Consider the following 13,900-nt stretch of genomic DNA (forward strand, 5'->3'; position numbering starts at 1 on the left):
TAGTGTTGGCTTGAGTTGTTTCACTGTGCTGCTAAAATAAGATAAAATATTGCCAAATAATAAATGATCAGAATTTTCACAAGACCAAGGACTGATTAAGCTTTGAGTCTTTAAAGCAAGAAAAAATGCCAGAATGGTTCTTATCTACCATCAAATTCTACAGTTCTATTTACCTGAATGTATTAAAAAGTAGAATAATGTATTTTTTTTTTCATATAAATTCATTTGTTATGTTTGGACGTTAGTATTTTTATACAAATCAAATTAGATTTTTAATTTTATAATTTGATATTTTTTTATTTTAATCTATTGCTGGTGTAGTAAATGTTTTTACACATTTTAGTAATTAGGGAATTGTTTTAAGAGTGCTAGCATGCAAGTGCAAGAGATTTAACTCTTGACTTGACTCATCACTGACCCAAAAGTAGGAGCATGCAGCGCATAACTGAATAAAATGCCTGTTCTCTGCGACTGGGCTCAGAATGAGGGGCTCGCTATAAATTTATGACAGCAATTTAAATTGAACAAAGGCATAAACCCACAGCTCTGAAACATGCACAAACCACCATTATTTTTCCATTGATCTGGAAATGTTTTTCATTGTTAAAGTAAGAAGCTAACAACTCCTCAATGTAACCCAAACAATATTATTTTCCATGCGTTATTTTTATCAAGACTGGCCAGCTTGTTACACATGGGTATTTAACCTGCCAAGGATGACTACAATTAATGTGTATTTACTTAATTAGCTTTGTTTATCACAATTCAATACATTGGCTATTATCTTGGAAATTTTGCAGATCATGACATGAACAGAAAGATACTTTTTTTTCAAATGCATAATGAGACCAGGGACATTGTCATTTATAGAAAATGTATAGAAATTGCAGTTTTTAACTTAATGCTTGCTTTCCAGGAAGCATATCATACATATACAAATATGTATTCTGCTTCTAGAGGAAATGGTCTGAGAGCCTCATTCATGTAGTCCATGTCACCAGGTGGACTTTCAAGAACAGTGGATAGACCGGACAGGTTGTAGCTACTATTACAGGAACATGGCACGCAATTAACCACTGCAAATCTAACATATTTAGGATACTGTATAGGTGAAACACATTGTGAGACCTTCTTAAAGTTTTTAAGTGTACCACAGAGATGTCTACATCCCCTACTGCAGAGGACCTCATAGTGGCTAAAGGACTTTGTTCTGTTGTTGAGGATGGGTATCATGCACTAGGATATATATATATATATATATATATATATATATATATATAAAAACATACATAAATATATACTTACATGTTTTTATCATTTCTTGTGCTTTCTATCTTTCTTAGCTTTCTATTTTAGTGATAAAACAATACAAATCGATGGTAAATTAACAATTTTTTTGACTATGTTTAAATATTTAAGAGTTATTTAAATTATGTGTTAATGTTGGCTCTATTTTAAATAGTTAGCAGAAAACACATCTCTGGTAAATTACATATAGAATGTACATCTTTAGGTTTGAAAAATAAAGAAAAACTAACGGATTGAACAGAAAAATGTTTTTTTCTCAGAATTACAGACTTTGATTGAAATGACATCAAGTAGTATGGTGCTATATGTGTAAATCTATATGTGTAAAGTCTAATTTTACTGTACGGTTCATCTGTAGTCAATCTATAACTCTGTTTTAAGATATTCATCATGCATTATTAAGCCCAATGACCTATTTTACAAACTGCACATTTCTGCAATGGGTAATTAAGCCAGAAAAAGAGACAAAGTTCTGTATCACTAGGCAGGGAATTCTAAATGATCCAAAAGATGGCACGGACTTCTAATATGTTTCTCTTTTCAAATAGCCTTTTGGTGTATAGGTGAAATAGCCAACTATCCTTGGATTACCAGGTTAACACTAAAGGAAGTAAATAGAGCACTAAACACCACTTAGAGTGACGATGTCTGAAGACGAGACCCAGGTTGTCTTGTAAGCTTGCTCTCTAAATCTAGTCAGATCAAATGGTATCATCAAATGGTATCATCTTCACAAATTGTATACCGTATTTGCTCGATTATAAGACGAGGTTTTTTTCAGAGCAAATGCTCTGAAAAATACCCCTCGTCTTCTAATCGGGGTCGTCTTCTAATCAGACCTCAAATAGAGTCTGATTAGGAGACTAAGATCCAGATCCCCCGCACCGCTGCAGGGGACCTGGATCCTCCTGTCTCACCCCCCCCCCCCCATCATACACACACTTACCGGTGCTTCCTGCTGTATTGCCGGGGTAGCGGGTTGACGTCTACGCGATCCGCGTAGACAACGTCCGCTGCAGCCGGAAGGAGGTGTGGCTAGCAGCGGGGGTTGTCTGCGTCCGTCGCGCAAACCTTCCCCGACTGTCAGAGATCAGAGTTCCCCGCACCGGTGCGGGGAACTCTGATCTCTGACAGCCGGGGAAAGTATACGCGACGGACGCAGACAAACCCCCGCTGCCAACTCCACCTCCTTCCGGCTGCAGCAGAAGGCGACGTCAACCCGCTGCCCCGGCTGGAAGCACCGGTAAGAGAGGGCTGAGAGGGGAGGGGAGGGGAGAGTGTGTGTGTGTGTGTGTGTTAGTTAAATGGGGGTATAGGGTGTGTGTGTGTGTGTGTGTGTGTGTGTGTGTGTGTGTGTTAAATGGGGGCATAGGGCATTTCTGGAGTGGCGTTAAGGGGGCATTTAATAGAGCACTCTGCCTCCTGAAATGCCTTATACACCTATATGCCACTCTGCCCCATAATATGCATTTTAACCCCCTAAATGCCAGAGTGGCATATAGGGGTATAAGGCATTTCTGGAGGCAGAGTGCTCTATACAATGCCTTTTAACTCCCTTAATGCCACTCTGCCTCCTGAAATGCCTTATACCTCCCTATATGCCACTCTGCCCCATAATATGCATTTTAACCCCCTAAATGCCAGAATGGGATATAGGGGTATAAGGCATTTCTGGAGGCAGAGTGGCATATAGGGGTATAAGGCATTTCTGGAGGCAGAGTGGCACATAGGGGGTCAAAAGGAATACCATGGGGCACAGTGGCATATAGAGGGTTAAAAGGCATATCATGGGCCACAGTGCCATATTGGAGTGGCAAGCCTGGGGGCAGATGTGCGTAACTGGGGGACAGGTTGGAAAATACAAGAAATAAAAACAAAAAAAATATTTTTCTCAATCATAGCTTTTATTAAAAAAAATAGTTTACATGAATTAACATTTACTGGTAAAACTTTTTTCCTTTAGGGTCGTCTTATATTCAGGCTTTTTCTTTTTTTCCTAAGTTAATATTCAGATTTTGGGGGGTCGTCTTATAATCAGGGTCGTCTTATAATTGAGCAAATACGGTACTTTAAATGTTAAGCCTATTAGGTAAGCATACAGGAACTCGCAAGGTTTGACCCTGAGTCTCAGGGTTTTTGCCCAAATCTGCGCATATTCTCAGGGTCACCAAGTCTGGAACTGACTCATTCCTATTCTACAGGGCTGTGATCATATATAATATTCCCAACTGGTGCTTTTACTACTAGTGTTTTATGGTCCATATCCCAGTTTGAATGTGGGTAACTCGAATAAGTCAGGGTGTCCATGATGTCGGGTATTAGAGATATTTGGTTAACACATTTGGCACTACATAGAATCTTCACGATGGACAATTAAAGGGTTAATATTTCAAGTGTCTCAAGGTAAGCTCATTTAGAAAGTTCCCAGGTATGTAGACAAGTAGATGTTCTGCTGTAGATTTAGGATTCTTAGGTGTATAAAATCCTAAATGTATGCTTTCCTTCAAGGATTTTTGTAGGTACATTCACAGACGCTTAAACACGTCTTGTTAACCAGCGGTAAACATACAAAACGTGAAATATGAAATACGTAAATACAAATAAAACACACTATAGAGACAAACAATGCAATAGCACAATGAAATAGTTAACACTTTCACATTGTGGTGTAACATGTTTGGTGTTAAGTTCCATTATGGTTTTCTTTTCTATTATATTATTAAGATTGAGAGACTCATGTTGGTCACTTGTCACTTGTACACAAGACAATTTGTCTACATAAGTGCAGTTTAGGAGTGTCTTACCTGTCCTTAAGAACTGAGCTTTTTGAAAACTCAAAATAATGTTTAATGAAGTTCAGAATTACGTAGCCTACGGATCAATATGTCGGACAAATCAACAGAGCAACAGATATCATTAGACAGCACTTGTGCGTTGTATTTACCTCAAAGGGAAACATGAAGGATGACTCTTAAAGTACACAATACAGAAACATTGAATTTGACGGCAGATAAGAACCACTCAGCCCGTCTAGTCGGCCCATTTTTCCTCAAAACCTTAATCAGTCATTGGTCAATGCATGTTTAAATTCCCATGTTCCGCTTATCTAATACCCTCTCACCATCTGTAATTAAAAGTACTGTTCTACTTGTTCTGCTGAATTTAACATGATTTTTAACTGCAGCATTAAAAAACATTATTGTAGTAAATCATCAACTACTCTTGAATATCCCCTTTGCCAGAAACAATTTCACAATCATATGAAATTTTCAATATTTGTATTGCAACATCTTTTGAAGTCATTTCCCAAAACTGACACAATCTTTGTTTTATTTGGCAAAAAAATTCAACCAACAACATACCTCTGGAATATACTGTTATGTTCTCTTCATTAATGCGCACATTAGATCCACACCATCGAAGTATGAATCAATGGGTTAATAAAGTAACCCCCATGCAATTCTAGTGCTCTGTTCCCATTTTTTTGCCATTCATCACCATGTCATTCCTCCAGATTTCACAGCTGCTGTATAATTTAACTTACTAAGTTGTTCTATCTAGAACAGTTTTTGAAATGGCGTCCATCACAGCTGTTTAACAAACAGTGTGTTTGTATAAGATCCGATCTGTTTTTTTTCATTTTTTTTTTACGATTCCAGCTTGTTTTTCTGGCTGGTCCTACAGCTTACCAGCTGCTAATTTATAATACAGTGTAAACAACAGGATGTGAAGCTTTGGTCTGTCTGTCAGCACAAGTTCATTTTTTAGCCTATTAATTCTTATCGGACATTCTTCATATTGTAGTTGACACTCACATCGCAAACGTGACATGAGAATTTTCTTTTTGCCCCTTTAAGCAAGCATCGAATAAATAATTTCCATTCTATTGCAGCCAAAAAAAAAATGGTTATTTCGATTGAGAATAATTAAACCTTTGAGTGTCGGGAGGGGGCAAACAAACCTCAAAAGGTTACATAGATGTGGCGGACCTCTTTTAAGGGAAAAGTTTAAGAAGACAATAATGTAAAAAAAAAAAAAATCAGAAAATCTTCACTGCTAGTCCTACGGAATCATGTCTCATTGTTGGATAAACTGAAGTTCACTATTAATTTAAATCAACTAATAAGAGGGGCTTTAGCTGTGTTTCTGAGAAAGGTTGTTTGCTTTCAATTAGCCATCTTTTATGACTGATGAGGATCTGATGCTCCTGATGCAACTGTTAGGTGCAAGAAAGCATCTGGTTGGATTCAAGTGGTATTACCAACCTTACAACAGAATCATTATAATTTTAAAACAAGGGTGTTTCATAGTATTGTAAAACAAAGTTTTATAAAAATTTTAAATAATAAAAAGGAAAAGGTAACATTTTTAACTAAAATAACTACTATTATGGCTGTTAAATATCGATACCTCTGCAATCTGATCCTTACACGTGGTGCTGGAAGCTACCAAGGGACTTGTTTTTATGGATTACACAGAAGACTGAGTAAGTCTAAGCAAGACACACGGATCAAGTGTAATATGGGTTCCTTTTTAAGATGTTAGGAACATGATGCTTTTTACTGTTATCTTGCAGTAAGCAGTATGAGTGCAGTAAGAATAGTACTCGATAAATAAGTCTAGACTCTCTTTATGGGTATGTGTAATACGCATCCCATTCATGGCAATGTCCGTAATAATATAGTGTGCAAACACATGTATGTACAGTTCAGGCATAATGCACAGGTACCTTACATGATGTATTACAGAAAGCAGACAAATAAAAGAGCGGCACTCCAGGGACATTCTAGAGCCAGTTTTTGTGTAAATGATGTATACAAAAAAAAAATGTTACGAGATCAGCTCAGTCCAGAACAGACAGTTGGAAATATCCTGTCCTAGGGGGAATCTCAGCTTGGAAGCATCTCAGATTATAGCTCACTGTTAACATTATTGAGAAAAACAACATTCTAGAGGATATTAGAGTCTAGATCCAAAATGATTTCCTCATTGTGAGAGTACCAAAAACGTTTTTGTCTTCTTAGGCCTCATTAATGAAATGTGAATTCTATCTCCTCTAGGAACAGGAGGAGTGAAAAATCAAGCTAACCCTTAATTCAACTTACTACTTGACTTCTTAGTTAATTAAATTTGTGTTTATGTTTCAAGGATCCCAGATGTATGTTGCAGCCTTCTTGGTTCTTATTCGCGAGGTGATGTTCGTATTCCTCCACGCATTGTGAGCAAGGAGGTCTGTGTCTGTACTTACCTGTACAGAACCCAAAAGGGAGAAAACACATACAACAAGGAATGAGACTAGCTCAGTCAACAACAGATAGCACCCTTACTGTAACCCCACAGTGAACCCCGCTCAGGAGAGGCTCAGACTTTTGTTGGCTGTTGGCATTACTAAAATCAGAGACTATCCTGAGCAAAGATCCACCATAAGGTACCATAGCATGCTTTTCTTTCTAGGCTAACCAAGTAGGCTACCTACCCTCTTAGTCCTTGGATTCTTGTTCCTTTCCCTCCTGCCCACATTTCACCTGGCCTCATTAAGTCCAGCACCCTGGCACCTTCACTTTACATAGCTCCCAAGTGTCCTTCTTTTGATGGCACCACCTCTATGGAACACAAATATCTCTATGAGCGCAAAATGCTTGGTGACAATAAGTGTACCAGTGTGTTAAAACTCTAAATGTGACAGTCAACAGCTTATAAACCTGCCTTAACTTGAAATTTTAAGTAGGTACTTGGCTTTTAGATGAATTCTGTCTTCTTCTGGTAAGGGGAGGACTAGCACCTTCTGGACCACAGGGCAAGTTAAGCCAAGTCGCTGTACATTAACTAACAGAAACACTAACGAATATATTAACACCTCACTTTAACACACACTCTCACACATACCCACGTACGCTTTGTATGGAGCCAGAGCCTGTCTTCATAGCTGCCGGAACATAGTGCAAGCTGCCTTGCTATTATCACAGGCTCACATGTGATGTTACATTGTGGGTAACAGAGTTGTCACTGCTCCTATACTGTACTGCTTTAGTCCAATCTGTCTTCTGTGCTGATATATCTTTAATTGTTATTACTGTTACTAATACAGTCTTATTTACTACAAAATAAATTATGTGTAGTATATTTTCTCATGGAGCTAAACATATCTTACTCACTTGGTATTGTTTTTTGTTTTTTTTTACCACTCATCTAGAGTCATTTTATTTAATGCTTACTCACTAGTATAAAATTCTGAATACATTTTCCAATGTTATATATTTTTATTTTGTTAATTTCTATTGAAAAAAATAGCTTCCAATACTGTTCGAGCTTTACACGTGAGCTGTTAACATCCATTTTTTAGTATAAAAATGAAAGGCACCGTTTAGCCAGAAACACCTTCTCCTCTGATGTAGCCCACAGTTTGTATAAAACGTATCCATTATATCATAAGTATAGTGCTTTTTACTTGAGCTACAAAACAAAGCCAGATTAATGGCTTGTCTCTAGCTCCTTAGCCCGTTTGAGGTGATGCACTCGGTCTCCTGTGGGGGACTGGGATTCAGAACACCATTTCAGCTAAAATCCCTGATGACTGATTTATGAACAAGCATTGCATCCGATCTTGAAAAAAGAAGAGACAATCCATTTTTTGAGACAAGATAAGCCACTATGCTGTCAGTTAAGAAAAATTGGATTTCAGACGAAGAGCAGACATGTCCAGAATATTACTCCAAGGCTAAATGTATGACATTACTAGACCATAAAAATATTCTGCAAAGATTTGCCCTATATACCCTCTCTCATACATTGTGTATTCAAAAATGATTTTACTTTTATAATTAACTACTCCAGTGTGAAATGTATGTAATTTGTTATTTATTATAAACTATAAAAAGTGAATAATTAACCTTTTGTGTTATAGAAAGTTCATCACCTTTTAGGGTCATTGATTACATTGATTACGACCTAAAATTCTTCTCACGGAAAGACAGAGGTCTCTATGAGATTAAACCACTGTGTCACATAGTCCTGTTTACCACCAGTCAAGATGTGATATGTGCTCCTCCCAAAGTTAAAAACCATTCATGTCCACCACCAAACATTTATCTATACCATAATTCATATGAACCTATTCAGTCCTGCACAGAAATGTAGCTTTGCCCATGATAATTTACAAGACTTATCTGCCATTTTGTATTATTGAAGAGCAATAGGATATCTAGACATCTACTTGCAACAACATAATGTGTTCTGGATGCCGAGATACTGTTAAAAATATTAGAAAGGCCTCAAAACCATGAGAGTCGCACAACTGACAAACAAGATAACCACACAATCACAATCACACAGATTTTCTTTTCTCTTTGCATCTTAATGAAGTCCAAGGTTTCCAGTTTTTCTCACTGGGAGATGTGGAGACACCTTGGCTGTGCTTGTTATGTTTGGTTAGCATAGGCTATTCTTGTACTTTTTCACAGCTGCAAAATACATCGTATTCTTTCTGGATGAAGAAGAACGAAGTCACAAAATGTAAAATGTCTGAAACCCGAATTTTAACATGTCATATGTATACTGTTAAATCCCTGTGCTTCAGAGCTTACACTTTAAAGCTTGTCACCCAATAAAACTAAAATTGCAAAGAACTATGGATCAAGACAGGCATCTTATCATCATACTCAACACATCCATTGCATTTCCTACTGTTTCCATTATACACAATAACAAAAATCCCCGGTTTAAATAACAATCCAGCCTATAATATTACTTTTATAAAAGCACTACCCCATACATGTTGCATAAAATTAAAGTAATGGGTGGAGAAAAATCTCAACCATAAATACAGAAGGTAAAGAACAACTAGGCCCTGCCCTAGCTCTACAAAACTGGACAAAATGTGTCAGATCGGGAAACATGCTAGTCGCTGAATGAGCTCTCGATTATCTACAATTTAAGCCTTTGGAGGGGCTAGTCTGCATTTACCAATGCTGAGGTACTCCTATAATGAAAGCACGTGGTGGCATCCACACGTTCACAGATAGTACTCCCTGACGGAAGCCAGGATGAAGACAGAGTGAAAGTAAGCAAGCAGCACTAAAAATGTTACTTGTTGAGATGAAGAATAGTGAAAAAATTAATGTCACCACTCCTTCCAAAAAGTATGGGCCTGGATCCAGGACAATTATTCAGAATGTAGCTCAATACAAGTTAGAAAAGAATGGCTCTTTGACATATCCAATAAATCTGACTTCCAGGGCCCCAGCCAAGGATAGGTTGCAGGAGGGATGCAATCTCAACTCACCAACTTCACTATCCGTTAGGAAAGGCCAACCCTAAAAAATCAATGAACTATCTCAAAACTCACCTTACCAATTGAACTATGCATTCTGTAGACTCAACTTTTTTTGGTGAGGAAACCTTCCAGGGACAGGCCTTCATAAAGCATGAGCAATTCAGTGTGTCGAAACCAGAACTCTCCTGAAAACTCCCCTAAGAACTCCTGCTTTAATGAATAAACCTCACTGAAAAGTGAAGTAATTTAAATGTTCAGTAGAATGTACCCTTTTAGATGTTTCTTTCTTTTTTATATTAAAATATAAGGTGCTCCTATACGAAAGAACTATTGACAATATTCTGAAACATTCAAGTGAAAATGCCCATACCTTGACAAAACTTAAGAAATGATGTTAGGTTATATTACTTGTACTTTCCTTGTATTAGGTATTTTCTGATTGCTCAAAAGAGCAACAGGAAGTGAAGAGTGCAACTAAAAATGATTCCCTCATCCTACTTGTGAAGCTTGTTATTCTTCATGTTTATAGATACAGAATTCTCTCTTTCAAATTCTGTAGAAAGATAAAATATAAATTTCCTAATATCTACAATGATCTTAAACGCTAGGATATAATAAACAATCAAATCAATACATAGGAAGAATGACACGAATATATTTAATAGTATATGCATACAGGATAATTCATACCGCAATATAAATGATCATACCATATTTATGCCAGAAAATATAATAATGAAGAAAAGAAATCCACAAAAGTATCTGACAAAAAAAGAGTCCTGTAAAATATAGATAAACCTCCCTGAAATACAAAATTCACAAATACAAAATAGTATCACGACTTTTCATTAAATATGCAATTCTGATTGTTCATGCCATATGTTTTTTTCTTCTTTTTCCTGGAATGAATGGCATTTGAGTTCTGTCTTTGGAACATAGGGGTGAGGACACAAGCTATTCTGGTGGCTCTCCCGCACATATTAATCATTCATATCCTTAAAACCCATCTGTACTTGTAACTTGATAACAAAAAAACTCGTTTCAACTGTAAATAAATATTTTAGTAATAATATTTTGGCAGCCAAAATAAAGCAATTTCTATAGATTATTATTAATGCATTATACCTTCCACAGTTCATGTGTTTTAACATTTAACATTAGGAACTATAAATCAAAGGTACTTGGTATATGCAATTTATAGAACAAACGCAGTATGTGATTTGAAAATTATTTAGAATGCATTTATACCTTCCTTCCTTGAATGTGCATTCCATAATCTTAACTGTACACACATTTGTGACATTTTATCACGTAATATAAAAATATCCCTATATTTGTGTGCATGGTTAAAGCCAGAAATATATAAAAAAAAACTCACATGAAGAACAATGTATATTTTCAGTAATAAAGCAACGCATAGGTGAACAGAACCGATCATTTAAAATAAAGGGGCATACAGCTACCAATAAAACTGTTGTAAATTCAATGGGAATTATTAAAAGATAGCCTCTGAACAATGCAATGGAATTAGCCTGATGCTCCCTTTACTCATAAAAACATCGGAATTCAGTTTTTTGAAACCAGAGCTCTCCTGGAACTGGCGCTTTAATGAATAAACCTCATTGAAAGGGGGAAGTAAATTTAAATGTTCCGGGACTACCCTGTGGAGATTAACATTATATCAAAGGTTCCAGGTTCATCAACATGAATTATTCATTAAATGATTATTTTTCCTGGGTGTTTTACTCTGGCTTGGACCACACCATCATTACCAAGATCTAGGCAAGGATTAGTATATACGTATTTTTTATGTGAATTTTCCAAACACATTAATGAGAGTAAATAGGGATTTTTTATTAAAAAAAAAAAAATATTTCAGTCCACCATTTTATGAAAACACACAGCTGCAGCCATCTTTAATTAGTTCTATATAATAAATAAATAACTTGCATATCTGATCAGCATATTATATACATATAGTGTGTGTGTAGTGAAACCCACTGAAGCATTTCGAAAAGGTTCTGTAGTCTGCAGCCATTTGTGTTTGCTTAGTGAGAACAATGTGCACGCATGCATTATTATATTGTGAACCTTATAAAAATGGAACCCTAGCTTACTAGATATAACCAAAGGAAAAATAATGTAAGAAAAATTAAATTTTTATACAAAATCAGCTTTCTATTGTGGTATGAATGCTATGTTTTATGAGATATCAATAACAATAAAACTTTTGCAAAACTAATCTAAATATTTTTAAATATTATATAGTTATCTGCTTACAATGTTTCTGGTGAAATAATGATTTTAAAAAAAAACCCCTATAGTATTGGAAGTGGGCCTTTTTATTAATACATACTCAATCTGAGTATGAAAAGGGGCCTTATGACATCCTTATATATGGTATATCTATCATAATCTAAATGCTATCATATTGGCTGAAATAGACGCTATAGGTGTATATAGTTACCGGCCACTGCAGTCAGACATACTATAAAGGCCAATGCTATATACTACAAGTGTTTCCCTATAGTCAGGGATGCTTACAGGCCTTTTTGTGCACAACACTTTTTAAAACCAGAAGTAACTCAAGATATCGTTCCATCGTATTTTTTCATGGAAGCTTACATTTGTAACTTAATTTGTGAAAATGTAAAAAATGTGCGAGGTCCAAAATAATTTGCCAGATGATGACAATATAATTGTGTCTGTGCAAACGAATGCTTGGAACACACTCTTCTCCAGTCTCAAAAAATGTAAAAAAATAAATAAAAGGTAGGAAGAGGGGGCAAGCAACAATAAATAAGACCTGGGTTAGGGTTGCAGTTGGTACAAAATTTCTACAAGCATGCAGGTATCTTCGTTAGTAACGGATATAATTCTTACTTTTAACATGGAGGACAAAAGGGATTATTTTCTTACCTTCACTGCAGTCTTTTCCTTGAAAACCAGTCTGGGAACAGTCACACGTTGCTTCTTCGTTCACAATGGAGCAAATTCCGCCATTCAGACATACTTTCTCACTGGCGCATGGGTTAGTGTCATCCTCCACCTTGATATCATTACTACTTTCTGGTAAGGACTCGGTAAAGTTGACGCGGATATCTCTTATCCAGCCTTGAAAAGGACTGTGATCTTTTACCGCCGGAAATGTTAACTTCAGTGTTGATGCGTGTAGCTCTGGTGGGATCCCACCTATAAAAAGGTTGCTGAACACAGTCATGTCTCTCCGTTTTGATTTCACTTCTACCCACTTGCTCTCCTTATCTAAAATCAATGTGGTATTCTTGAAGTTTCTCTTGATAATTACTGAATGCCAGTTGTTGTCATTTACAGCAAGATCTGTCAGGAGAGATGCCGGCTCGGCACAGAAGATGGAAAAACTCAACTTCAGCCTTCCTTCGTGCAGAATGAGCTCCAAAAAGTCACAGAAACCCTCGTCATCGAAGTAAATAACAAGTCCACTTGATCGTTTGGTCTTCATGTTAAAACTCATCTCACTTTCACAACAAGCATTCCATTTAGGAAAGCGTGTCCACTGGCCTTCTGTTCCAGGGAATTCCAGGCCAAAGCCCATATCCACCATACATCCAAGTATTAAGACCATCCAAATAATCAGGCCCCCTCTTTTAAGAACACTAGCCATGGTTAATGACTTAATGTCTTGAGGGTCCTTTAAATTGCGTAGATCTTCCAGATTGGCTCTTTTATGTGAATCTATCCAAATGGTATGATTACTTTTTAGATGTTACGCTATTGTGAAGGTGCAACTTAGGGGACCAAAGTAAAAGACACTAATTAAAATAAAGCAGTAGTGGGCTGGTGTTCCATGGTGTCAAGCATAATAATAATCATTTAACACAGTTTCTGCATCAAAATTTGGATTTTTTTTTTATTATTTCATCCAAACACTGAGCCAAAATAAAATATCTTCTGTTCTCACTAGAATTCCACATTAAATGTAGACCATGGATTTGATGCCATAACACTACAAAAGACGACATGAATCATCACTCATGGCTTTCTGAGCTTCTTCTTTCCAAGTCAAGCATAGGATGATGCACTGTCAAACAGAAGCACCTATCTGACATGAAAATCTTAACAGCTCCTCTTCTTTCCTTTCCACAATAATAAAGAGATCCCATTCAGATTCAATCACATATGAATTGCCAATCTAAAAAAGAAATAAATAGCTTTAAACGAGATGTCTACTACATCTGAAAGAACATTAGGAAAGACGATATATTACAGGTGTGATATTGAAACAAAGTACATTAATGATATGGTTTTCTTATCTTGTGTCGGATAAAACATATGTAACTC

At 36.4% G+C, this 13,900-nt stretch overlaps 1 protein-coding gene across 3 annotated transcripts in view; it reads right to left on the reverse strand.

The window, feature by feature from the left end:
- The window catches only part of LOC149303174 (neurexin-1-like), a 619,545-nt gene extending 606,322 nt beyond the window's left edge, over positions 1-13,223 (reverse strand). For all 3 annotated transcript variants that reach the window (XM_089481601.1, XM_089481603.1, XM_089481600.1), the window contains exon 1: positions 12,500-13,223. In XM_089481601.1, the coding sequence (XP_089337727.1) occupies positions 12,500-13,223 (724 nt within the window). The remainder of the gene's footprint in view (positions 1-12,499) is intronic.
- Positions 13,224-13,900: the final 677 nt, after the last annotated feature.

This window comes from Sceloporus occidentalis, unplaced genomic scaffold, assembly GCF_023333645.1.
Source record: "Sceloporus occidentalis isolate IW3139 unplaced genomic scaffold, rSceOcc1.0.p SCAF_15, whole genome shotgun sequence".
NCBI lineage: Eukaryota > Metazoa > Chordata > Lepidosauria > Squamata > Phrynosomatidae > Sceloporus > Sceloporus occidentalis.